The sequence below is a fragment of the Crinia signifera genome, chromosome 12 (genome assembly GCF_055691185.1).
Source record: "Crinia signifera chromosome 12, ASM5569118v1, whole genome shotgun sequence".
In the NCBI taxonomy this organism is placed as follows: domain Eukaryota; kingdom Metazoa; phylum Chordata; class Amphibia; order Anura; family Myobatrachidae; genus Crinia; species Crinia signifera.
The window spans coordinates 71,854,029-71,881,882 of NC_139228.1; the positions used below are offsets into that span (position 1 = coordinate 71,854,029).

Consider the following 27,854-nt stretch of genomic DNA (forward strand, 5'->3'; position numbering starts at 1 on the left):
GCCACACCCCCTATCAAAATAACAGTTCGGCCCGCCCCAGTCAATGGCCACCTGTCTACAGACTTGTCCCGTACAGGAAATAACAAAAGTACATAGGTAAGTATGTATAACAATTACACATCCATAAATAATATCGCACCTGTACTACGTAATTTACCAATACAAAAATATACTGGTAGGTTAATTGGCTCCAAACAAAAATTTAATTAAAAAGAATGTCTGTGTATATGTGTGGTAGGGAATATGGCTAGATACCCCCCCTGCCCCCCCCCCCCCCCCCCCCCACACACACACACACACACATGTACCGTCCCTCCCTCCCTTCCAGGTCCCAGCGGCCAGTCACTTCCTGTTACCACCTACAAAAGCCGACTACCTGTTACTCACTTTTGCAACTGATTCCTTGGTGCAATCGCATTTCAGAGGCTGTGCTCACACCCTGCCGCCTAGATGCATGTAATACAACATAACCCAGCAATAGAGAGACTTGGCACTCCAGTTGTTGTTGAACTACACATCCCAGCATGCCCTGCAACAGTTTTAGCATGGCCAAACAGCAAAACCGTTGCAGGGTATGCTGGGATGTGTAGTTTAACAACAGCTGGAGTGACAAGGTTCTGATCTGGTTATCTGGTAACGGGACAGTGCGAAGGTGATAAACCAATCTATGATATTCATTAACAGGCAATGTATCTAAAATATCAAAATCAATATATGATGTCACAGATATAATAAAAGAGGTTTCCTGTACCTGAAAATATGAGGTCGGGGTATAAGCTGGCCATCTTTTCAGTTGAAGCCCCCCACGCTGTGTCGCCACCCACCCCCCATCCAAAGGCCTTTGCACTGTGGTCGCATTTTTCGTAATGTGACCAAAGATTGAGAGCTCACAATTTTTGCTAGTCTATAAATGAATCTGAACCGGCCCCAATGTGTGGTGTGAGTCTGCCATCTAGTGGGGAAGTGTTACTTAGCAGTCCTGTATATATCTGGTAAGCTGGCCATACACTTGTCCGATTTTGGCTGAATTCATCCGATTTCGAAGCATCAGCCCGATAAATCTAAGGAAAACTGGCAGATCGGATGTGTCTGATATCTGATTCGATCTGATGTCTTGTGTACATTGAATGAAACCCCTAGATCGCTGTACTAAGGAGGATCTTTCGGAGACGGAGCCTTGGCTGGGATCGCATGTGAAATATCGCATGTAAAAGGGCCGCATGTGATCCTGCTAGGCGGTCCAAGGGGGTTGGCTGCAATTTTTCCCCTCAGAGAAGTTGCAGACCTCTGCACATGTGCAGAGCTTCAATGTGGGCGACTTCGGAGACTTGCTTAGTCTCTGCGGCGCTCGCAGGGGGGGGGGGGGGCTAGGATGTGGACAGGGCGCCTGGCTTCCGGGGGTGGGCGGCTGACGTCACCGGGCGACCAGTTCTCGGAGTTGGACGCTGTAGATCTATTGCTGCCCATACACACTGCGATCCCGGCGTGCGTTCTGGGCTACAATAGCATCCATCACATCACATTGCATGCCTTGTGCATGCAATGAGATGCGATGTGATGAATATCAAGTACAAAAAGTATGTGCAGCACATACTTTTTGTACTGTGCGATAAGGCGCCGCGGGAGCGCGCACCTCAAAGCACACATCGGACCAGCCGGGATCGCAGCGTGTATGGGCTGCTTTAGATTTGTGAGCACTAGAAAAATCATTCGATGATCAGCGACCATCGAATGATTTCGGGCCCGCACGCAAGCCTGAGAATGGATGTTTTAAGAAAAACATCTATTCGCAGTGCGGCGGGAATGTTCACTGGGCGGCTGAAGGCGGCCATTCGCGCACCTGGGAAGGTGGCGCTACGAGGCTCGCAAAGCAGCGAAATACAGCTGCTTTGGGAACCCACCAGCATGACCCCCTTGTCACTAGTCACGGTGACTCTATTGTTACCAGTCCGCTGCAATATTTGGAATCCAAGCAATTTGGTACAGTTCACTGCACACTGTGTAGGTAGCGATACACTGGGGCGACTTCTCCGAGGGGAGGAGTCACCCACAATCCCCCTAGAACCACCCTGGAACCTCCTCGGCGGCAGGACTGCATGCGATACAATGGGGTCAATTCAGACCAATTCATTGTGGGCCGAATTCATCCCCGATGTAACACACTTGCCGAGCCGTGTGTTCATTAAGGGGAGGGAAGGGGCGGCAACACCGGAACGCCCTGTGTTTTTATGGACGTCCCCATAAAAACGTTGGGCGTTCCCCTGCTAATGCAGGCATGGCGATGCCTGCTTGGTGACGGGCGGCTGACGTCACCGCCCCCCCAAAATTCAGAGTACAGCGGCCAACTGCAAAGTAACCATTGACTTTTAGACCTAAGGCTGCAAAAAATCATTTGATGGTGAACGATTATCGAATGATTTCTCCTGCTTGCAGCCGCGTGCGAGGGGATTTGTTACCGTACAAATTCATTGCGTGTCATGGCGTGCGGCCTTGTATGCATAAAACATGGCTCCCGCGGCCGTGGAGGCGCTCAAGGGTGTTGATATTCCCCCATCTGCATTGCGGTTGCAGTTGGTGGGACGATGCTTCACAATTCCGTTACTGAAAAGATTGCTGCTGCGTCATCATTGCGCTAACTTCTTAATCAGGCCCATATTATGCAATACACAACAATGTCTAGCTCACTGGAATATGCAGCAAGTGCAAGCTCCATCCTATGATGTCATAGACACACTCACAGCATTGAGGTTCGAAACGTTGGCCCTTTTATAGTTAGGGGTCCCGATAGGCAAGGTCGTATAACTGGCGGATAACTTCCCAATCTATGAGGTGCACTATGTTTATAAGGGAGAATAAAATAAGCATTAACATACCTTGTGGCAGGAGAACGTCTATCAGCCATTCGCTGTGATCCCTATGGAAACACAAACATTTTAGTAAAATATATGTTCCCCATTCTGTTTATGAACTGGAAGTTCCATGCTCACTGTCTCCACCCTCCGTGTCATCTCTGTCTCTCTCTACTGAGCAGGGCCCTCTCCGCTCATGCACTTTTTCTTCCCTTATACTATAATTGGTCCTGAAGGGGTGGTGGAACTCATTTCGGTACTTGTGTATTATCACGGCGCCCCCGATTTCCATCGCAGGGCATTGTACAACCACAAAATCGCATGCGATGCGATGAGACGCGATTATACCCGATTTTTTATTGTACAGGCACCCAGACCTGATTTTACATTGTACACCCACCCTGATGGGTACGTGTCCTCCGACCTTTTCATACCCCCACTATCCACGTCGGTGTGGAGTTGATTTTATATAGTGTGGCGAGCGCAGCGAGCCACCGAGCCCGAAGCGCGGCGAGCACAGTGAGCCCCGTGAGGGGACGCATAATACTTGTGAAGTCATGCGCTCGCCACGCTTCGGGTTGGCGTTGATAGTGGGGTGCTGTTTACATTGTCATTACCCATCAGGGTGGGTGTACAATTAAAAATTAACCCCTTGAGTGGTATGCCTGGAAGCGGGCTGTCCCGGAAAATTTACGGGCATACCGCTAATATAGAATAAGTGTGCGCCAGTGGTGGTCAGGTGTGCACCACTGGCGCAGCACCTCTGGAGAAATACCAGCAGCTCTGGTTAACCAGGAGCAGCGGCTCGGGGTGGCTGTGTGACAGTGGAGCAAGGCTTGAGCAGGGTGCAGAGGCTTCTAGTCCATTGCCACAGTTGACATGCACCTGTCAGCGTGTCTCACCCCTGACAGCATTTCAAACATGGCAACTGTGCTCGAAACCCTGGCAGCCAATCAGGAGCAGATGCTGCGGCTGCTCCTGATTGGCTGCCGGTCCATAAGCTCCAATTGGCTAGTGGCCGGAACCATATTCAAATGCTGCCAGTATTGTCCAATGCCTGCCCACTGGCAATGCCTGCCCACTGGAACGGTGCGCCCGTTCGGTCTGGCAGTGTTTACCTGCTCGCTAGGCTGCGATCGTATGCAGCTTAGCGAACAAGACTGAATCAGTCCCTATGCGCAAATACTACATTCCTGTACATTAATTTATATATTATATTTATGCATTTTTTCCTAGCGTAAAAATCATTCCAACATCCCTACAATCAGTCACAGCCGGGAACATCGATCCCTCTGAAGCTTAAACAACTATCACAGATCTGGACACATTCTGGCTCCTTTATAACAATATTTCATTTTGATGGTTTGTAACAAATGTTTTATTGAATTACACCTGGACTTTGAATAAATAACTTCTGGCAACAATGAATAAACACAAATTGCTATATGTTATCTCCTATATATTTGGCTACATCTGTCACTCAAAGTGGGTGTCTGTGTCTATAACGCTCTGTTCCTGGACTTTCCTCTTAATGTGTGATTGCCTTCATCTGTGCTGAACACCTTTCTGAGAAATTAACCTGTTTAAAACAGGTGATGGCAATCATACATTAAGGGGAAGTCTAGAAACAGAGCATTGTGTCCCTCCTGGAGAGGGTCATGTTGGGAGGTATGTGACAGAGAACCAGCCCAGTGAGCCCACAGACAGTGCCAGACACCCACTGCCTTCCCATGTTGCCCAGCACTGCTACTCCACAGCCACCAGGTGAGCGCCCCCCTCCCGCGATTTGCGGCAAAACCCCCCCCCCCGCGCGCCCCTCCCGCGATTCGCGGCAAAAACACCCGCTCCCCCGCGACCCCCCCTACCGCGATTCGCAGCAAAAACACCCCCGCGACCCCCCCTCCCGCGATTCGCTGCAAAAAGAACCCCCCCACGACCCCTCCCGCAATTCGCGGCATAACCACCACCCGCGACCCCCCCCTCCCGCGAATCGCGGCAAACCCTCCCCCGTGACCCCCCCCCGATTCGCGGAAAAAACACCCCCCCCCGCGACCTCCCTCCCGCGATTCGCGGCAAAAAAGAACCCCCCCGCGACCCCCCCTTGCACGATTGGCGGCACCCCCCCTGCGACCCCCCTCCCGCGATTCGCGGCACCCCCCCCCACGCAATTCGCAGCAGCCCCAGGATTAAATGGCACATGCAAAACACTGACATGGCTATGGTCGACAATGAAAAAGGTTGACATGAGTTTTTGAAGATTTATTTTTAATTTTTTTAATTTTTTCATATTCATTGTCATGTGTCGACATGGACACCAATGAAGTGGCACACTTATGTCAACATTTACATGTGTTGACCTTTCTGTGTTGATTTTTTTCTTGTGGCGATTCGCGTCACACCCCCCGCAACCCCCCCTCTGGCGATTCGCGGCACCCCCCCGCGACCCCCCCCCCTCCCGCAATTCGCGGCAACCCGCCGCCGGAAAACCCAATAAACCCCGCTCTCCCGCGATTCGCGGCACCCACCCCCGCAACCCCCCCCTCCCGCAAATCGCGGCACCCCCCCGCGATTCGCGGCAGCCCCAGGATTAAATGGCACATGCAAAACACTGGCACGGCTATGGTCGACAATGAAAAAGGTTGACATGAGTTTTTGAAGATTTATTTCCTTTTTTGAATGTTTTCATATTCATTGTCATGTGTCAACATGGACACCAATGAAGTGGCACACTTATGTCAACATTTACATGTGTTGACCTTTCTGTGTTGATTTTTTCTTGTGGCGATTCGCGTCACCCCCCCCGCAACCCCCCCTCCCGCGATTCGCGGCACCCCCCGTGACCCCCCACCTCCCGCAATTCGCGGCAACCCCCCACCGGAACCCCTGTGAACCCCGCCCTCCCGCGATTCGCGGCACCCAACCCCGCGACCCCCCCCTCCCGCAATTCGCGGCACCCCCCCGTGATTCGCGGCAGCTCCAGAATTAAATTGCACATGGAAAACACTGACATGGCTATGGTCGACAATGAAAAAGGTTGACATGAGTTTTTGAAGTTTTTTTTTTTTCATTTTTTGAATGTTTTCATATTCATTCTCATGTGTCGACATGGACACCAATGAAGTGCCACACTTATGTCAACATTTACATGTGTTGACCTTTCTGTGTTGATTTTTTCTTGTGGCGATTTGCGTCACACCCCCCCCCCACCCCCCCCACTCCCACAACCCCCACTCCCGCGATTCACGGCACACACACACACACCTCCCCCGCGATTCTCGGCACCCCACCCCGTGACCCCCCCTCCCGTGATTCATGGCACACCCCCGCGACCCCCGCGACCCCCCCTCCCATGATTTGCCGCAACCCCCGCCCCGTAACCCCCCCTCCCGCGATTCGCGGCACCCACCCCCGCGACCCCCCCTCCCGCAATTCGCGGCACCCCCCCACGATTTGCGGCAGCTCCAGAATTAAATTGCACATGGAAAACACTGACATGGCTATGGTCGACAATGAAAAAGGTTGACATGAGTTTTTGAATTTTTTTTTTCATTTTTTGAATGTTTTCATATTCATTCTCATGTGTCGACATGGACACCAATAAAGTGCCACACTTATGTCAACATTTACATGTGTTGACCTTTCTGTGTTGATTTTTTCTTGTGGCGATTCGCGTCACACCCCCCCCACCCCCCCCCCCGCAACCCCCACTCCCGCGATTCACGGCACACACACACCCCCCCGCGATTCACGGCACCCCACCCCGTGACCCCCCCTCCCGTGATTCACGGCACACCCCCCGCGACCCCCCCCTACCATGATTCGCCGCAACCCCGACCCCCCTCCCGCGATTCTCTGCAATCCCTCCCCTCCCGCGATTCGCAGCATCCACCCCCCCACAACCCCCCCTCCTGCAAATCGCGGCACCCCCCGCGACCCCCCCTCCTGCAATTCGCGGCACCCTCCGCGACCCCCCCTCCCGCGATTCGCGGACACCTAAGTTGCAATACAGGGCATCTTTCATACAATTCTAACCATATTTCTCATATACAAACGTTCACAAATTAAGGGGGCGCAGCCCCTTACGACGGTGTGAAGAGCGCCCGTAGGGCGCGATGAATCACCTAGTGTTACATATTTGGGTAACCATATATAACCTGCAATAGTGTCAGTTTAGCGCACACCACATCCTCCAGCTGGATGCCTGATGCCGAAACACAGCCTTGGGGTACAGTGAGATGGGAGGAAGAGTGCAACAGCCACAGAGAGAGCGAGAGATGGGGTACAGAGGGGCAAAGAAAGATGATGAGAAAGGGGCAGATGGGAGGAAGGAAGGGGAGGACTTATAGATATGAGAGGGAGATGGAAGGGCAGAGAGATAAGAGAGGGTCGGGGGTATAGAGATATGAGAGGAACATAAGAGAGATGAGAGAGAGAGGGAGATGCGAGGGAGAAGGACATAAAGAGATGAGAGGGAGAGGGGCATAAAGAGATTAGAGGGAGAGCGGCATAGAGAGATGAGAGGGAGGGGGGCATAAAGAGCTGAGAGGGAAAGGGACATAGAGAGATGAGAGGGAGATGGGAGGGAGAGGGGCTGAGACAGATAAGAGGGAGAGGGTTGTGAGAGAAGGAGATGGGAGGGGCAGATAGATATGAGAGGGAGGGGGTATAGATATACGAGAGGTGCATAGAGAGATGAGAGGGAGAGGAGCAGTGAGAGAGGGAGATGGGAGGGGGAGGGGCATAGAGAAATAAAAGGGAGAGGGGCAAAGAGAGATGAGAGGGGCATAGACAAATAGAAGGGAGAGGGGCATAGAGAGATGAGAGGGAGAGGGACATAGAGAGATGAGAGGGAGAGGGGCATAGAGAGATGAGAGGGAGAGGGACATAGAGAGATGAGAGGGAGAGGGGCATATAAAGATGAGAGGGAGAGGGACATAGAGAGATGAGAGGGAGAGGGGCATAGAGAGATGAGAGGGAGAGGGACATAGAGAGATGAGAGGGGCATAGAGAGATGAGAGGGAGAGGGACATAGAGAGATGAGAGGGAGAGGGGCATAGAGAGATGAGAGGGAGAGGGGCATAGAGAGATGAGAGGGAGAGGGGCATAGAGAGAGGAGAGGGAGAGTGGCATAGAAAGATGAGAGGGAGAGGTACATAGAGAGATGAGAGGGAGAGGGGCATAGAGAGATAAGAGGAAGAGGGGCATAGAGAGATGAGAGGGAGAGGGACATAGAGAGATGAGAGGGAGAGGGGCATAAAGAGATGAGAGGGAGAGAGGCATAGAGAGATGAGAGGGAGAGGGACATAGAGAGATGAGAGGGAGAGGGTCTTAGATAGATGAGAGGGACATAGAGAGACGAGAGGGAGAGGGACATAGAGAGATGAGAGGGAGAGGGGCATAGAGAGATGAGAGGGAGAGGGACATAGAGAGATGAGAGGGAGAGAGGCATAGAGAGATGAGAGGGAGAGGGACATAGAGAGATGAGAGGGAGAGGGTCTTAGAGAGATGAGAGGGAGAGGGACATAGAGAGACGAGAGGGAGAGGGACATAGAGAGATGAGAGGGAGAGGGGCATAGAGAGACGAGAGGGAGAGGGGCAGAGAGAGATGAGAGGGAGAGGGACACAGAGAGATGAGAGGGACATAGAGAGATGAGAGGGAGAGGGGCAGAGAGAGATGAGAGGGAGAGGGGCATAGAGAGATGAGAGGGAGAGGGGCAGAGAGAGATGAGAGGGAGAGGGACATAGAGAGATGAGAGGGAGAGGGGCATAGAAAGATGAGAGGGAGAGGGACATAGAGAGATGAGAGGGAGAGGGACATAGAAAGACAAAGGGGGAGAGGGGCATAGAGAGATGAGAGGGAGAGGGGCATAGAGAGACGAGAGGGAGAGGGACATAGAAAGACAAAGGGGGAGAGGGGCATAGAGAGATGAGAGGGAGAGGGACATAGAGAGATGAGAGGGAGAGGGACATAGAGAGACGAGAGGGAGAGGGGCATAGAGAGATGAGAGGGAGAGGGACATAGAGAGACGAGAGGGAGAGGAGCATAGAGAGATGAGAGGGAGAGGGGCATAGAGAGATGAGAGGGAGAGGGACATAGAGAGACGAGAGGGAGAGGGGCATAGAGAGATGAGAGGGAGAGGGGCATAGAGAGTTGAGAGGGGCATAGAGAGTTGAGAGGGAGAGGGACATAGAGAGACGAGAGGGAGAGGGGCATAGAGAGATGAGAGGGAGAGGGACATAGAGAGACAAGAGGGAGAGGGACATAGAGAGACGAGAGGGAGAGGGGAACGGAGAGAGGGAGTTTGGAGGGAGAAAGGTAGGGAGAGGGGGATGTGGGGCAAATAGAGGCAAAGAGAGGTGGAAAGAAGAGTGGCAGAGAGAGGGAGATGGGGTGGTGGGAAGAAGGGCAGAGAGAGAGGGATAAGGGGGAATAAGAGCAGAGAGAGAGTGAGATGGGGGGAAGAGAGCAGAGAGAGAGGGAGATGGGGGGAAGAGAGCAGAGAGAGAGGGAGATGGGGGGAAGAGAGCAGAGAGAGGGAGATGGGGGAAGAAGAGAAGAGAGAGAGAGGGAGATGGGGGGAAGAAGAGGAGAGAGTGAGTGAGATGGGGGAAGTAAGCAGAAAGAGAGGGAGATTGGGGGAAGAAGAGAATAGAGAGTGAGATGGGGGAAGAGAGCAGAGAGAGAGGGATATGGGGGGGAGAAGAGAGAGGGAGATGGGGGAAGAGAGCAGAGAGAGAGATGGGGAAGAGAGCAGAGAGAGAGATGGGGGAAGAGAGCAGAGAGATAGATGGGGGAAGAGAGCAGAGAGAGAGATGGGGGAAGAGAGCAGAGAGAGAGATGGGGGAAGAGAGCAGAGAGATAGATGGGGGAAGAGAGCAGAGAGAGAGATGGGGGAAGAAGTGAAGAGTGAGAGGGAGACAGGGGAGGAAGTGCAGAGTGAGAGGGATTATCTGTGTGATTTGTTATTTAGCATATTGATAAGTAATACTGGGGGGGGGGGGGGGAGTGCGCGTTCCACCCCCCACCCCCCCAGTACAACGTAAAACCAGTGTCCTTGGACAGACCCAGGACCAGCAGCACCTACCCACCCCCACCCCCATTCCCCAGGTAGAGCGCGATTCAGCATACCCTTTTCCATACTGATAAGTAATGTCATCCCATTATATCTGCAGTCATAAGGACTAAACGCCAACACTCTACTACTAGGTACAGTGACTCACCCTGTGATCCTCTGGCTGCACTCCTCACACAGGTACAGCGGGGGAGGCTTGTCCCCCAGTGCCACAGATAAAGCAGCATCTATGCACATCTACAGAGAGAAACAAGAAGATTCTTACCAGGGACAAGTGATACTGTATGTACAGAAGAAGCTGTAATATTACAGTGGGTGCAGGGGTCTGCTCGATGCAGTTACCGTTCCTGAGGCTCCCTGTCTCGTCTCATAAAACCTATGCTGTGTGGAGAACCAATCAGAATCGCCAATCACAGAGACCATGGCCCTTATTCTGATCGGTGCGGTCGGAGCCGATTATGCGGCCAGGACCATGCGTGCGAAACCCCGCCTTCCATACGGATCGCCAACTCCGTCCGTATGCGGTAAGAAGCTGGCCGAACGGACCGCACGTGTATTTTTCACGGAATACGCCTCCTCTATCTAAGGGAACCTCCCCCATCATTCGATGGTCGCAGACCATCGAATGCAGGACCGAGTGCTCCACCAGCACCCGCAACCTCAGACCACACGGACATTTTTCCGTGCAAAAGCAGAGATCTGGGCGGGCAGCTGACATCCGGCGATGTCATATGTCCGCCCCCTACACGTGCGTCACGGCCGCATTACCATACGTACGCCCAGCGTTTGCATGGGAACTCCCATGAAACGCGGGGCGTATGCATATGGTAATGAGCCCAAATAGCCCTTCACGCCCCTCTCCACCCCCTGTTCGGAGTGTTCACATATCATGCGGAATTTCGCCGTACGCCCCGCTCGCACATGCGCAGAGACGCCTCTGCACATGCGCAGACACAAAACATCGGCGGGCCGAATGCACGCGGATATATCCGCACCAATCAGAATAAGGGCCCATGTTCTGATTGGTTCTCTTCCCACACACCCCTCACCGATGCTGTTTAAGTTGCTAAATGAAATGTTTGGTGTTACAAATAACACAATATTGAGCCAATCACTAACCTTACGCTGACATAACTCTGTCTGATACTAAAAGGTCAACATGCAATGGTCCACAGGTTCAAAAGATCAGCATGAAAAAGCCTTCATGAAAAGGTCGACATAAGTTTTTCGCAATATTTTGGTGACACCTGTCGACATGGAACCCCTATTAGTGTACGCTTCACTCGCCGTGGTTCGGGCCTTTCCAAATTATAGTCCTCGTAGATGGCAAGGTATGAAAAAGTACAAAGAATGGAAAAAAATTGTGAAAAACTCATGTCGACATTTTCATGTGTCTACTTTTTTCCAGCTCTACCTTTTTCTCATGTTGCCCTTTTGACGCTGTAGACCTTTTGCCTGTCGACATACAAAGTACCATATCTGCTTTTCATGGAGATGCAGCATTGGGGACAGTGACGTTTTTGATAGCAGGAGAGACGCTCTGATAAGCTGCAGAACCAGCAAATCCTAAATCATCATCTGTCCGCTGATCACAGGGTGAAATATTACGACAGGGGCGAATAAAGGGGTCAAGGTGCCCCTAGGCACAACAATATCGGTGGCACCCATAATGTCACTGCCCTCCTGGAGTTACCAAAGCAACACTTAACTCGACCCCAAAACCTATCCACCAACACAATGTATTGATCACTGACCCCACCAGTACTAATGAAAAATATTATGGAATGACAAGAAAACAAACACCTGGCCAGATGCCTAGCGGGGCTCTCGTGCAAGTGATACCCCTTTCACACCAGCAAATGCAGGGACTTACCCGGGAATACAGTCCAGGGCTCAAGCAGGGACAGTCCTGGGTTGGCCCCTTTCACACAGACCTAGTCCCTGCATTTTCTGGTGTGAGGGGGGCAGCAGAGTCCGGGCAGTGGGTGGCGGTGGGGTCCGGAGTCCAGACTGCAGGGATCCGGGCAGCGGCAGTTGGGCGCGTGTAGTGCTATTTGCCGGGCAGTGGGCAGGAGAATTTTAAAACATTTTTAAAACACTGGCCGGATGCTAATTGGCTGAGAACGTCTGGCCAGTCTTTTCAAATCCAGCAGCACTTCCTGTCCGCTGCCCGGTAAATAGCGCTCCGAGCGCCCAGCTGCCGCTGCCCAGATCCCCGCAGTCTGGACCCCGGACCCCGCCACTTGCGGTCAGTACCGTTCACACCGGCCTGTATCCCGGCCTGGCCTTGGAAGCAACCCTGTTATCTAGCAGGGTTGAATTCCTAGTAAATTTCCCGGGAACCTTGCAAACAGCGCTACTTACAGGTTGTTCCCTGGGCCAACCCGGGAATTCAGGCTGTGTGAAAGGGGTATTAGCGTGCTGTGCCTTCCCTCCCAGGAAGTGTCACCCCTAGGCACATGCCTCACGTGACTAATGGGAAATCCACCACTGGTCTGAAAGGCACCAAACTTTAGTAAGTTTGTCAAACTAAAATCACAAATTCATATATTAACCTACTCAGTTTATTTTTCTCTCTCTTTTTGATTTAGAGCTGCGCTAATTCACTAAATCACACTAGAAATGAATATGAAGTTTGTATAAAATAAATTATAGTTCACTAGTTTTATTCTTTTTTTTCTTTTACCCCTTTTTTCTCTCTTATTTTCTTTTTTTGGGGGGCCATGAGAAGAACTGAACATATTAATAGAGAGATGGGGTTAGGAGAGCCAAAATAGGTTGATCTAGGATTTTAGCGGGTTAATGGGAAATAGAAACTAAGGTCGAGATGAGTAAAGGCCCCCACACTCTAGAATGATTTTTTGGCCGATTGTCCGATTTCCGACCGAACGTCCGATATATCGGCCGATTTTTACCGATAATCGGCGGATTCTTGCAGATTATCGGTAAAAATTGCCCGATATATCGGACAATCGGTCAGAAACCGGACAATCGGCCAAAAAATCATTCTAGTGTGTGGGGGCCTTAAGATCGTTGTCAATGCCCCTTGTTGCCCTCCTCTACAGCCCTTAATAGTTTGAAGATGAGAATATGGGGGTTATTCTTGTTCATTCGGTCCTCTGTGGATTCGCACGGAGTACCGATGTTGTGCATCTGCGCATGCACGTTTCTGCGCATGTGCAGACCTAGGGTGCGTGCACCCACAGCGTGCGGGGGGGACGGAGAAGGGTGGGGTGCGCTGGGCTGCCCCATTAACATTTGGGAATTCCCAGCGTTTCATGGGCGCTCCCATGAGAACGCCCAGTAATGAGGCCGTGGCGCGGGTGCGGGGGGCGGATGGCTGACATCCCCGGATGTCAGCTGCCCGCCCATATCCGTCCCAGCGTACACGCATATGGAAGTGACTTGAAAGTCATTTTTAGATGCGTGTACCTTTCACATCTTTCGATGGTCGGCGTCCTTCGAAAGATGTGGGCGGTTACCCGCGGCATACGAATGGATGATGGTGGATTTGCATGGCTGTGAATTCGCTCACATTAGTCGATTAGTAGATGTAAAATTCTACCTTGACCGCAGGCTTGTTGATGGCATTGTGGCACTCAATATGCTGGCAGTGGATGGGATTCCAGGCTGGGGAAGACATAACTCAGCATTAATGTATGTACTATTATTTCTTGACAGTTTTCTATATAGCGCAGCATATTCCTTTGCGAATTACAACTGAAATCAACAGTGAGAGGACAAACTGGGTATTCACAGACAGACATAGAGGTAGGAGGGCCCTGCTCGCAATCTATAGGGAAATAGATAGAATACACAAGGATAGGCAGGGCCGGGCCTCCCGCTGACTCAGGGCCGGGCCTCCCGCTGACTCAGGGCCGGGCCTCCCGCTGACTCAGGGCCGAGCCTCCCGCTGTCTCAGGGCCGGGCCTCCCGCTGTCTCAGGGCCGGGCCTCCCGCTGACTCAGGGCCTGGTCTCCCGCTGACTCAGGGCCTGGTCTCCCGCTGACTCAGGGCCGGGTCTCCCGCTGACTGATGGCCGGGTCTCCCGCTGACTCAGGGCCGGGCCTCCCGCTGACTCAGGGCCGGGCCTCCCGCTGACTCAGGGCCGGGTCTCCCGCTGACTCAGGGCCTGGTCTCCCGATGACTCAGGGCCTGGTCTCCCGCTGACTCAGGGCCGGGCCTCCCGCTGACTCAGGGCCGGGCCTCCCGCTGACTCAGGGCCGAGCCTCCCGCTGTCTCAGGGCCGGGCCTCCCGCTGTCTCAGGGCCGGGCCTCCCGCTGACTCAGGGCCTGGTCTCCCGCTGACTCAGGGCCTGGTCTCCCGCTGACTCAGGGCCGGGTCTCCCGCTGACTGATGGCCGGGTCTCCCGCTGACTCAGGGCCGGGCCTCCCGCTGACTCAGGGCCGGGCCTCCCGCTGACTCAGGGCCGGGTCTCCCGCTGACTCAGGGCCTGGTCTCCCGATGACTCAGGGCCTGGTCTCCCGCTGACTCAGGGCCTGGTCTCCTGCTGACTCAGGGCTGGGCCTCCCGCTGACTGATGGCCAGGTCTCTGGTCTAGATCGTGGCGTAAGCCCCGGCAACAGCACTACCAGAGGCATAGGAAATAGGAGGGGAGAGCCTGGATCAACAGGCCCTCCACCCCTCACTGCACAACCCACCGCAGCTGACCGGGTCATTACAAATTCAAGATTGCATGCTGGGTCCTCGGGCCCCTCTACCCACCGGGCCCCTTAGCAGCTGCATCCCCTGCACCCTCTTTAGTTACGCCACTGCCTAGAATCCAACGCAGGATGTGCTAAATGGGTCAGATTTAATTGGTGTCGCGTTGGAAACTTGCGCGATGTGCAGTTGCGCAGGTTTATGGGTATTGTGTTAGGAAACATTGCTTGGAAACATTTGCTCGCACCTCTATTAAATGTGTGTAAGTAATAGAAAGTTTTTTGTGCCTGGGGACTGTCACAGCGAGTTCCAACGGGACATAGCGGCTAATTGCACATGCCCTACACACAGTGGGCGAGATTCACCAAACCCTGTTTTCAGGGTTTTTACCTCATTTTCATATGCAGAAAAGCCCCATCACTGGGGCTTCGCTGCGGGGGTTACGCCAGTTCTAGATGGTGTAACCCCATGGAAGCCTATGGGCTTCTCTTCGCGTCCCCCTCCCTCACCTGTGTCCGGGCAGCCTCCTGCTGTGCTGCCCGGACCAGTGATCTCCTCCTGCTTGCACAGCTTCTGGGTGCAGGGAGGAGGAAGAGGAGCCCTCACACAGCCGGCTGAGGGTTCACGGAGGAAGGGGGGACCCGCAGCACATCGCCTTTGCGTTAATAATCGCATATGTTACTGCATATGCGATTATTAACAATGCGAGTGCCGGCGATGTGCAGCGGGGGTTATTGGAGAATCCCGCCCATTATCTCTGCATGAAACTACATTGCTATATATAGTGCATGTAATGCCCTAGATTGATGCTATTATACTACACATTGGTCCTTATTCTGGTTCACTTGCAAAGGCAAATTCCTTCTCAAATGGACAAAACCATGTGCACTGCGGGGTGGGCAGATGTAACATGTGCAGAGTGATTTAGATTTGGGTGAGTTATTTTATTTCTGTGCAGGGTAAATACTGACTGCTTTATTTTTACACTGCACTATAGATCTCACTTTGAAGTAAAACCCCACCCAAATTTCCAGTTGCCCAGAACCTTCATTCCTCACAGCCAGGCCAGTGGCCACTACATGCAGTATAACTGGAGGAAAGGAGCTTCTGCGTGGCCGATATATTGATGCACCATTAGCCAGTGGGTACCATCGATATATCTGTTGAACAGCTTCCTTCACAGATATATCATTCTGGCTGTGCAACACAGCCAATGTCCAATATATCCGAAGACATGTCAGCACATCGCACTGTTATTTTAGGGGAGATCCGCAGACCACCCTACAGCCGTGGTGGGAGCAGCCGGTCGTTAACTGCTCAGTGGGTGGGCGCATGCAAATACATTTGTGCCGTCAGTCCCGACGGATCGGGCCGTGTGTAGGGAGAACCGGCTGCCCAATCCGGCTGTAGATATATCTGCAGATACCCTGTATATCTAGCGTGTACCCAGTTTAGACCCCGTTCACCCGCTTTTACAGTGTCATTCTAACTATAACTGTTATTAATATAAAGATCAGTCAAGATATTATGTGGCTGATTCAGAATTCACAAAATGAGTGACAGACAGGGGCATTTGTTAGGGTATGCCCAGCGTTTCATGGGCGTAGCCCAAAAAATGGTGGGCCTGCCCAAAGGAACGCTGGGCGTCATTGCCCGCCCTTAATTCGCCCCCTTCGTGCAGTATAAAAGTAACTCCAGGCTTACGATTATCTGCAAAGGGAGGACAAATCCAATAAGCAGCGAATATACGCAGCCTAGCAAACAGGTCTGAATTACCCCCCCCCCCTAATAGATTTTGTAGGGATTTTGTCACACTTTCCATTGCACTCTTCTGCAGCTGGACCCTTATATTACAGGGCAGCTACAGAGTCCAGAATGCACCTGGGTTCCGAGTTATGTACAAAGCTGACAATTGTGGAACATAAAACGCTGCGCACATGTGAGTATTGTGTAGTTGGTAGATCCCGCATCCTCCACTTACTCACCTGTGTACTGCAGCCCGCGGTACTCACTGATTGCCCCCGGGGGTTTTAAATTTGGCCAATAATGAAACAGCATCTGCACAGCCGGCGCTTTCACCTGGGAGGGTCCATAGGCGATAACATAAAGCAAATCCTGGTAAGCGAATACATTAGAAAAACCAGTGAGAATCCTGGAACCAGGTCAACGAATCCCACAGTAAAGTTTAGGCTAAATAAGACGCCACATTCTATTTGCATAGAAAAATGAATTGCGGAACCCAGAACAAGTGTATTAGGTGATTGTATTTGTAATGCAGATCATGCACAGGAATATCATGCACACCCCCCACCCGCACTGCTCCGGGCCAGCGAATAATCAATTTGTTGCGCCCGCTCACAAACGGAGCATGCATGTATATGCGTAGTCCCAAACCATTGCTCGAGTATATGGATTACAATCAGGGCCTCTATCTCTGGGGCAGATGTATTAAGCTTTAATAAGAGATAAATCCAAGGGTGATAAGGAGAGATAAATGTCCAGCCAATCAGCTCCTTACTGACTTTTTTCAAACACGGGCTGTAACATGGCAGTTAGCAGGTGATTGGCTGGACGTTTATCTCTCCTTATCACCCTTGCATTTATCTCTTGTTAAGGCTTAATACATGCTAGTATGCCTACTGTGCATTTGTTTGCGGAGCAGTAGTTCTGTGTCAGCAGAAGTCAGTACAAAGACACGTTTGATGCACATCCTGGAGGGCACTGTACACCGCTGTACCTGTTCTGTACATGAAACGCTGCGCACAAACGTTTATTCTTGTAGTTACTTTTTTTCCATTGGGAGGTTCTAGAAACAATTCATGTTAACCGTGATTTCAGCTATGACCATAAAGTCCTGCGTATGCGCAAAGTAACGAAGTTTGTACTTTGGGCCCAATTCAGGCACCGCAGCGTTTTTGCAGCAAGGGGGATTACTGAATGACTGCGCGTGTGTATGACCTGCAGTATGCATGCGCGGGCCATTCATGCAACAGGAGACTGCGACGGGCTGCCCGCAGGGTGATTGACACCGCAAGGGCGTTTGGGGGCGGAAACGCAGCATTTTCCGTTGGAAGGGAGGGAGCGCCGCTGACATTATCAGCAGCCGTCTTCTCCCCGCGGCCTCCGCAGCGCTGAGCAAGTCTACTCAGTAATGCGAGCAGATGGTGAGTGATCAACTCGATGGTGAGTGATTCCCCTCAGCCCAGCGATCAGGTCTGAATCAGGACCTTTGTGAATGATAGCGCAGGTGCAACAGCACCTGAATGACCCCTTATACACCCCCCTGGAATTAGCCCTCTGCAACCGTTTATCTCATTTTAATAATTCCTCCCCCCAGATCTTCCTCTTACTTCTGTCCTGTGGTCATTTCTGCTGACTCACAAATGTCACTAGACAAACCCAAGCACTTTGGGGGCAATGTTAGAGCATTAGCCCCCTCTAACGCATGTCATCACCAGCGGTAATACTGCACGATGTCTCATATGCACCATCTATAAGGCTGCCGGGGCTGTGCTTACACTCATCCCTGCCAACGCTTGGCGGCGCCTGTGGTCTCTGCTCTACACGTCTCCAAATAGCCCTGATCTTATCCTGAGCCTAGATGCGTCACTGCCGATGTGCAGGGGAGCTGTCAGGTGTAGAGGAGGCATCAGAGACAGCTTACTGTCAATCTATCAGCATCAGAGCACAGGGCACTGGCAGGGGGGAGTCGCAGCCCAGTGGTCAGGTCCAAACCAAGCCCATGGTACAGTCCAGTTCCCATAACGCAAAAGTCTGCTTTTACTTCTGCCATCCATTCATTGGTGTACACTGGAATATGCCCATGGCTGGGGGATCAGCGGCAGACTTCAACCCCCTCGAATAGGTTCTGACGCTGGTGCCACCCCCAGATGGCAGGACAGCTCATTACAGATATAACTTACTTTCCACACTTCCTGTTTGTACTTCATCAGACACTCCAGCAGCTGACAGTGATACACTGAGGAACATTAAACACAAAGCATTACAGTCATTAAACAGGAAATATACAGTATGCACACACAAGGATATCAACCGCGAGAGCCCTAGTTCCAAGCCGTGAGATTGTAATTCGGGATCCCTGCCATGATAAGGTGTTATCTCCTTCTGGGGCAAAGGACGGTGTAATGGTTCGCATTACTGCCTCACAGCGCTGAGGTCATGGGTTCAATTCCCACCATGGCTCTAATTGTGTGGAGTTTGTATATTCTCCCCATGCGTGAGTGGGTTTCCTCCGGGTACTCTGGTTTCCTCCCACAATCCAAAAATATACTGGTAGGCTAACCGGCTCCCAACAAAATTAACCCTAGAATGTCTGTGTGTGCGTGTACATGTGGTAGGGAATATAGAGTGTAAGCTCCACTTGGGCAGGGACTGATGTGATTGTTCAAATATTCCCTGTACAGCGCTGCGGAATATGTGTGCGCCATATGAATAACTGGTAAATAAATAAACGCAGATGGTCATATATGACATGTTCCCATTTGGAGGAAGTAGTTAGCGGTGGACATTCTCCAATCCCACACCCCTCGCCCTAAGACAGACACAGGGACACCCGTTAATTGTGTGTGTGTGTGTGTGTGTGTAAACATGTCGGCTCCACTATATAGTATTATAGCCCCATAAATTATGTCCGACTTTTGCAAACTCCATTTTTAACAATTCCTGTTGGGTTTTTTTTTCTGTTTCATTTATTTTTAAAGCAATTTCCATTCACTTTTTCCATGGTTGGATAATCTTTTGATAAATAAGCTGATAACAGTATATGATATTAAAAAAAAAATTGTTTTATGTTACAATTATTGGGCCAGATTCTCTAAGCTTCAAAGGTGATACAATGGAGAGTGATAAACAGCCAGCCAATCAGCTCCTACCTGCTATGTCACAGACTGTGTTTGAAAAATGTCAGACAGGAGCTGATTGGCTGGCTGTGTATCACTCTCCATGTTATCACTTTTGAAGCTTAGAGAATCTGGACCAGTGTCCCTAATTAAGATCCGGTCACAATTGTGCACTTACGCTGTGATCGCCCGGGTATGGATCATTGGACAGACAGCAACTAGGTCAACATGCATAATGGTCAACATGACTGAAGGTCTACATGGGGTTAGGTCAACAGGGTCATTAGGTTGACACAAGCATAAGCTCGACATGGGGAAGGTCGAAGGTCAAATGGTTGACGGGTTTTTTTAACCTTTTTTTTAACTGAGCTCCTTCGGGGTTAAAACTGGGGCAGCGAAGAGTCGGCATTGCAGAAGGGACACTGCATTTTTGAGGAGCCCGTAAAACGCAGGAGTGTCCTGGATGCTCCGGGTGAGGGCCCTGGTGGCTGCTATGGGCAACGCCTTCAATAAAGTAAATGTATCCCTAAAACAGGCAGGGATACGGTCATTAGGTCGATCCTATTACGGTCAACATGCCTTGTGTCGACCACTGAAGGTTGACAGGCCTGAGGTCGACACCTTTGAGCCAATATGTGCCGACATGCGGTATTTCATGCCCACTAGGGGATGGAGAGAGAATAGAATAGCGCAAGCCATAAGAGGGGACGCGGTGCACTTTGACGCCCCCCCATGTCGACTACGTTGACGTTCAGGACAAAAAAAAAGTGAAAACCTCACGTCGACTTTTTTGACTGGCGACCTTGCCATTATCGACCTAATGCTTGTGTCCACCTCCCAACCCTGTCGACATTAGACAAGTCGGCCTATTTCAGGTGTTGACCTATGGCCTGTTGACCTTCAGTGTCGACCCAATGCAAGTTAACCTAAATTGGGTCGACCTATTACCCATACCCAACAGGCGAGTGAAGTAATAAAATGGAAAAGAAAAAAATGTTTCATTGCAGAAAATCCTCCCCGTCATTGGATAGAACTGATAATCACTTGTGGCCTTATTCTAGTTCACTCTTTCTGACAAATTCCTTCTTAGCTGGACAAAACCATGTGCACTGCAGGTGGGGCAGATGTAACATGTGCAGGGAGAATTAGATTTGGGTGGGGTTTTACCTCAAAGTGAGATCTATATTGCAGTGTAAAAATAAAGCAGCCAGTATTTACCCTGCACAGAAACAAAATAACTCACCCAAATCTAATTCTCTCTGCACATTTTACATCTGCCCCAGCTGCAGTGCACATGGTTTTGTCCATCTAAGAAGGATTTTGTCAGAAAGAGTGAACCAGAATAAGGCCCATAGTCACTAGGCACTACTGGGAAGTTTATAACATTAGCAGTCGGCAGTGACATTTTCCATTTGCGTCTATGGGGCTGATTCTAAGCAGGAAGCAACGTGTCTGTATCTGCGTGCACTAGTACTAACTAATATGAAATCAAGATTACGTTCTGCAAATTGCTGGGGTCTAATTCCGAGTCTCATAGTAGTTAAAATAAGACCGGACAAGCTTAGCTGACCTCTCTGAGCGCCTGGAATCTCTGCCGCACAGTAATACCTTGTGACATCGGCCCAGAAGCATACAACGCCGGTTATTGGTACTAGAATTATACCCTTTTCAGACATAAGCCAAACACCCCTTTTATCGACACAGGTCCGCCTTAAGACTGCAAGGGTCTACACGGGTTGGCAGGCCTGGATCCTGTAAACTCTGGTGGCGCAGTTGGATCTAAAGCATAATACATGAAATCGGACTTCGTACCTTGAAACCATTCAAACGTTCCTGTAAGTGCACTCAGGAATACGCACCTGGATTTGATGTATACTGCATTGCGATCATCAACATAGAGGATGCTGATAGGTTGACATGAGCGGGAACTCCGCCCTCTCGCCGGCTAGACCCCACTGCAACACAGAAAGGCGTTTAAGGCTCCATATCACAAGAAAGTTACAATGACAACTACACAGCAGGGCTATTCAACATGCGGAAATCCCGCTACTCCAAATGGCGTGTCGCAATTTTAGCATGTCATAATTGAAAATGAAAGCTGGGCATTCTGGGATGTGTGGTTCCAACAATTCCTACAATCGTAGCTACTAGGATCTGTAAATGGCCATGTCTATTGCTTTGTTTCTTGTTAGTTTAAAGGGACCGATTCAGACCTGTTATCAAGGCTGAGAGAGTTGGGGGAGATATTTTGTTTCAGTGCAGGGTAACTAGTGGCTGCTTACACTGCAATTTAGATTTAATTTTGAACACACCCAAATCTAACTCTCTGCACGTTACATCTGCCCCACCTGCAGTGCCATTGTTTTGTCAATCTGCAAAAATGGCAGCCTTGCTAACCGGGCTGAATCAGACCCAAGGAGTACATAACAGTACAAGAGAAAATGGCGGTCATTAGGTCTACAGTAACTAGGTCGACAAGCATTGGGTCGACACCACTAGGTCGACATGCAGTAAGGTCGACATTGGTTAAGGTCGACATGGGTCTAAGTCGACTTTACATTAGGTCGACATTAGCGTTAAGTCGACATAGGGTAGATCAACAGTGAAAAGGTCGACATGGTTTTGCTGTTTTTTGAGCCGACATGTGCCGACAGGCGGTATTTCATGCCCTACCATCCACTAGGGCGTGGTGAGAGAATAAAATAGTGTGCCGAGCGTATCGAGGATGCATTGCACTTTAAACTGTGTCCATGTCAACTGTGTCGACATTCAGGTAAAAAAAAACAGTGAAAAACCCCATGTCGACCTTTTGACTGTCGACCCAGCCCATGTTGACCTAACGCTAGTGACGACCTAATGTCATGTCGACCTTTACCCATGTTGACCTTGACACATGTTGACATTAACCCATGTTTGACCTTGATGCATGTCGACCTAGTGGTGTCGACACTATGCTTGTCGACCTAGTTATGGTCGACTAAATGATCCCAACCCATTCTGAACAATACAGCATTTGTATGGGAATAACTGGGTCCTCAAACTGCGGCCCTCCAGATGTTGTGAAACTACAAATCCCAGCGTGCCTTGCCACAGTTTTAACACTCCCTTATAGCAAAACTGTGGCAAGGCATGCTGGGATTTGTAGTTTCACAACATCTGGAGGGCCGCAGTTTGAGGACCCATGACACTACACCAAACTTATTGAGGAATTCACCTCCAGGCAATTTAGGAACAAAATAAAACACATGTATTTGCCCTCTTTCAATTATTTCTAAAGATGTCACTTTAATTACCGGCCTCTGTCTCTGTTTTGTTTCTTTTTTCTTTTGCCAAGGATATGTTATTATGAACTTATTAATTCTCCCTTATCTTGGATACAGCTGTTGGATAATGCTAGAAGTATGGAGCAGCACTGTGCCATATCAAAGGGCAAAAAAAAAAAAACTATGCTTGCATGATATCTAGATATGTATCAGTGATAACACAAGGAAGCCACAAGATGTATTTAGCTAAATCTGCATGTTGGTATACATAAATTAATTAAATAAAATGCCAGAAGCTAGAACACTAATTTCAATTGTTCTTTTGGTCCTCATTTGTTGCTATCTAAGTTTCCCATCTGCTGGATAAAGTGAACTATTATCATACCTGACAGTGATAGTACAGCACTAAGTACCTCTACAGACGATATCATCAATGATTTCCGTTGAAGTACCGGGCAAACGATATCATTAACGATATCGTTCAGCGACGTTATCGGGCCTGAGCTCCTTAAACGCAATCGTTGACGATATGTGAAAAAACGGCAATGATTGGCTGATCAGTATTTTGCGGCCGTTATCATCCATGTTGTTTCACTTTTTTATGGTCGGATCCGCATGGGCAGTGCTATTTTTCAGCAGGAACCAGCAGGAACTCAGTTCCTGAACCTCTTATAAAATATGACATAAAAATGTACTTTTTATAAGATAAGTTTATTTTAAAGTCACCTGTGAGTGCCTTTGTTTCTAAATACAATATATACATCTATCTCTCCCTCCCTTTCTCTATTATATATGTTTTTTTTTTATTTAATTGATCCACCCGCAGATCTGGAGTTACTGAACCTATTTTTCCAGAAAAATAGTACTGCGCATGGGTGAAAACGACCGCAAAACAGAGCGAAACCGGCCGCAAATTTGCCAAAACATGTGGCTTTGTGGCAAGTTTGTAGATCCACGTGGTTTTTCATCGTACTGGATTTTTTCGCCAACGTGAAAAATCAGAGCGTAGATTAAATAGGGCGCATCTAATTCACCACAGATTGAAATAGTCAAATTGAGCTACCTCTACAGAAGATGGGGGTTGGGGGGGGTCCTTAATGATACTGAGTGTATACACTATATTGCAAACATTATGCTCAGAAGGGTCAAAATGAGTGATATCATTTAAAATATCAGTTCCTAGTGTGTATGCACCATAACTCTTCAACCTCCTCCACTGCGTCCTTTCGCTATTCAAACTACAAAACTGTGGCCCTTATTCAGATCTGTGCGGCCGGAGCCGCATACGGTGCTCCGGCCGCACAAACCAATCCCCGCCCACAATACGGATCGCCACGGCCGTCCGTACACGGACGGCTGGCGATCCGCATGAAAATGGTGGGGCGTACGCCTCCACCATGGTGGGAGCTGCCCCCTGCATTCGATGGTCTGCGACCATCGAAGGCAGGGCCGCACGCCCCACCAGCTCCCGCAAGCTGAGACCACACGGACAATCGTCCGTGTGAAAGCTTGTATGGGGGCGGAGAACTGACATCCGGCGATGTCAGCTTTCCGCCCCCATCACTGGCGTCATAGCCTCATTACCATGCATACGCCCCGCGTTTGCATGGGAACGCCCATGAAACGCGGGGCGTATGCATAGGGAAATGAGGGTATGAAGCCCCTCACGCCCCTATACGCCCCCTTTGCGGCGTAGAAACTTTATGTGCGGCGATTTCGCCTGCACATGCGCAGATTGACCTCTGCGCATGTGCAGAGTGAAAACATCGGCGGTACGGCCGCACGCGGGCCGTACCGCTCAGTTCAGAATAAGGGCCTTTATTTAAACGCCTATGAACACAGGGATTTAGAATATTTCATCAGCACTCCTCCAGTTCTCCAAGACCAGTCCTTATAGAGGTGCTGAATGCTGCAGCTTTTCCTTATATCTTTAGGTGTATATATGGGAACATAGCTGATCTTCGCTGTGGCCGATCGGAAAGGTGTCCATGAGTCTGTTTATTATGTATTCACCATTCTGATACTTTGTAACATGAATAATGTCAGAAGACGACGTGTCAATTAATCCCTGTTTTTACTCCACTCTTTATACCTGTTAAATTTGACTTAAAAAAACGAAACACTTATTAGCAAACACAGATATACAAGAATCCACATTCTAATACAGTATGCGTTCATTTGATTCTGGTGCGTAAAACCATATTTAGAAATGCAGCGACATTTGTGTCCGTCGCGGAATAAGACCCTAAATGTGGGTACGGTGTGCTGTATCTATCCGACAGAACTGTCCTTATCTGTGCACTTGTGAAAGATGCCACCATCAATATCGGCGCGCCCCAGCGCCAGTGCTATACCTGCGCAGCGAACCATCAGATATCTGCGCCAGCACAACTCTGACCATCCCAAACACTTTAATATAATAACATCTAGATGACACCCAATATTGCCCATACAGTGGTCCTTATTCAGATCTGATCACAGTACAAATTTGTTCTCAAAATGGGCAAAACCATGTGCACTGCAGGTGGGGCAGATGTAACATGTGCAGAGAGAGTTACATTTGGGTGGGGTGTGTTGAAACTGAAATCTAAATTGCAGTGTAAAAATAATGCAGCCAGTATTTACCCTGCACAGAAACAAAATAACTCACACATAATCTAACTCTCTATACATGTTACATCTGCCCCACCTGCAGTGCACATGGTTTTGCCCATTTTGAGAACAAATTTGTACTGCGATCAGATCTGAATAAGGGCCAAAGATTAAAACAGTTTATCTGGTGTGTGCTCATAATCCGAGCACCAATGAGGTACAGTACCAGTCACCGTCCTTACTCCTCGACGCGTTTCGTCCGTTTGCTCTGTTAGCTGGAACTCCTCAGGAGTATTTTGGCCAATGTCTCAGTCAGAATATTTATACTCTCTTATTTTATCCAGGTGGGAAATGTTCTGGATATATGAGCTGAATACTTAGAATCCAAATGGTAGTTATGGCATCGTCCTGTTCCGATAGTCATTTTTTTAAGATGACAAATTTTATATTGGCTTGTATTGTCCCTCGGCGTCCACGCAGTCCCCGGGCGTCCACAGCAGGCCTCCGCCATCTTCTCCGGGTCTCCAGCGGTCCCAGGAATGCATTGCGCGAGTGTGCGCGCGCACCGGTGACGTCACCGGCGCGCGCGCACACTCGCGCAATGCATTCCTGGGACCGCTGGAGACCCTGGAGAAGATGCCGGAGGCCTGCTGTGGACGCCCTGGGACTTGGTAAGTATAAAAAGAGGGTTAGGGAGGGTAAAAAAAAAAAAAATTCGAATGATTCCAAAAACCACGGTTTTTGGAATAATTCGGATAATAGATATACGGATACGGGATACTCAACCTGTATTAGAATTGTGTCTTCTGAAGTAAATGGAATTTTAGGTGTCATCTAGATGTCCTATTTAAGTGTTTCAGGTAGCTTGGTAAGCTGCGAGCATCACCCACCGCCCGCCGAATACCAGCCCCCCCACGCTGCTGAATTCGCTCGGTACCATGCGAGGGGCTGTGCACGAGAACAATTCCCTTCCCGCGCCTCCGCTAGCAGGAGAAGTAATTCGATGATCACCGAATATCGAATGATTACTCAGGTGGCTAATGTCCTGTGACGTCAGCCCCTCGCCCCCGGCAGGCATCAGCCCACCCAAGTACCCATGGGAATGCCCAGCATTTTCATGGGGTTCACCATAAATCGCTGGGCATTCCCCCTGGTCCAGCGCTGTCACCGCCACCCGCCCCCCCTCCTGCCCTCCCTCCCCACAACAAACGGCAAGGCGAGTGTGTAACTCACCGAAGGCGTTCATTGAGGGCCTGCATATGTGCAAGTACACGCTTGCACCTGCGCAGACCCCCATTCTGATTGATGATGAATCATGGACTTTGGGCGGGATGTATTAATTAGAGATGGGCCGTCCGCGAACGAACTGGTTCTTTTGAACGGATCCCATCAAGAATGAATGATCCGCCGATCCCAAAAAGGTGATCCGTTACAGTTTACAATGCATTTTACTGATCTCAGTGCTGCCACCTGTGGCAGGTGAGATGTACTACCTCTGTAGACTGAGTACAGTGCTGTGACTACAAGTGATAGAAAGATTAGCTGCTGCTGCCAGGGATGGCCATCGGTGCAGACGCCATCGATGGTGATTCTGCACCCAGCCATCGATCAGTGTTTTTACTCGGTCATGTATTTCCCCCTTTTTTTTTAAGCGAGTCAAGGATCCGTCTAAAAGATCCGTATCCTGTCACCGAGAGCTCCGGCGGATCCCGGCTCAGCTTAATGATCCGTTTTGGACATCTCTAGTATTAATATGCATCGCCGCCCTTCGCCTGCCAGCCGCTGTGATGCTGCCACATACAGTATGTTATTATTCTCATCCTTGCTGGCGGGTCGCCAGAACGTACGCGCTGGCGACCCGCCAGCAGCCACGCCAGCGAGGAGACTGAGACGCGCGTGCGTCTCACGCGCTCGCGCGTCTCAGTCTCCGTCGCTAGCGCGACGGAAACCCTGTCCGTCTCCGCCTCAGGGAGACGGACAGGGTTAGGGGGGGGTTAGGGGGGGGTGCGGGCAGGCGGCGGGGACCCCGGGTTAGCGCCGGCAAGCCGGCGGGGACCCGGGGAACGGATGGAAGCGCCGTCGGAAGGGGACGCGCGCGCCTCTCGTGCGCGCGCGTCCCCTTCTCACCATCGCCATGGTGCTGGCGGGGGATGGCGGCTGGCGACGCCAGCGCCATCCCCTGCAAAGATGGGACCTGACCCATCTGTATGTACTAACATATGCGGCTAGCATCTGGTTGCGGTGACGGAGACCCCCGCGATACCTGTAATGTGGTCTGCGGGGGTCTCCGTCACATCCCGGCGGCTGCCAGTGTCCCCCTGTTTCTCCTCCTCCCCCCTACAGCCGGATGTCCTCCCGGCTGTGACACCTGCTGGGGGAGGAGGAGATCAGGAGAGGGGGGGGGGGGGGGCGCGGACGGCGATAGAAGCCCATAGGCGATACCCTGCCAAGCGAAAACGGGGCGGACGGGTAATGGTAAATAGGAAAATGCGGTAAAACCCCCGTTTTACCGCATTTTCCCTTTAGTACATCCCGCCCTTTATCTCCTCTTTCTC

The 27,854-nt window shown here is 50.5% G+C and overlaps 1 protein-coding gene across 6 annotated transcripts in view; it reads right to left on the reverse strand.

The window, feature by feature from the left end:
- Window positions 1-27,854, reverse strand: part of UNC79 (unc-79 subunit of NALCN channel complex) — a 179,222-nt gene that overhangs the window by 126,692 nt on the left and 24,676 nt on the right. For 5 of the 6 annotated variants that reach the window (XM_083166032.1, XM_083166033.1, XM_083166029.1 and 2 more), the window contains 6 exons: window positions 21,304-21,399; window positions 18,509-18,564; window positions 16,571-16,700; window positions 13,488-13,552; window positions 10,071-10,159; window positions 2,874-2,914 (listed from right to left, as the gene is read on the reverse strand). In XM_083166032.1, coding sequence (XP_083022158.1) covers window positions 2,874-2,914; window positions 10,071-10,159; window positions 13,488-13,552; window positions 16,571-16,700; window positions 18,509-18,564; window positions 21,304-21,399 — 477 coding nt within the window. Of the gene's footprint in view, window positions 1-2,873; window positions 2,915-10,070; window positions 10,160-13,487; window positions 13,553-16,570; window positions 16,701-18,508; window positions 18,565-21,303; window positions 21,400-27,854 lie in introns of those variants that run through there. The other variant, XM_083166034.1, reaches the window with a different exon arrangement.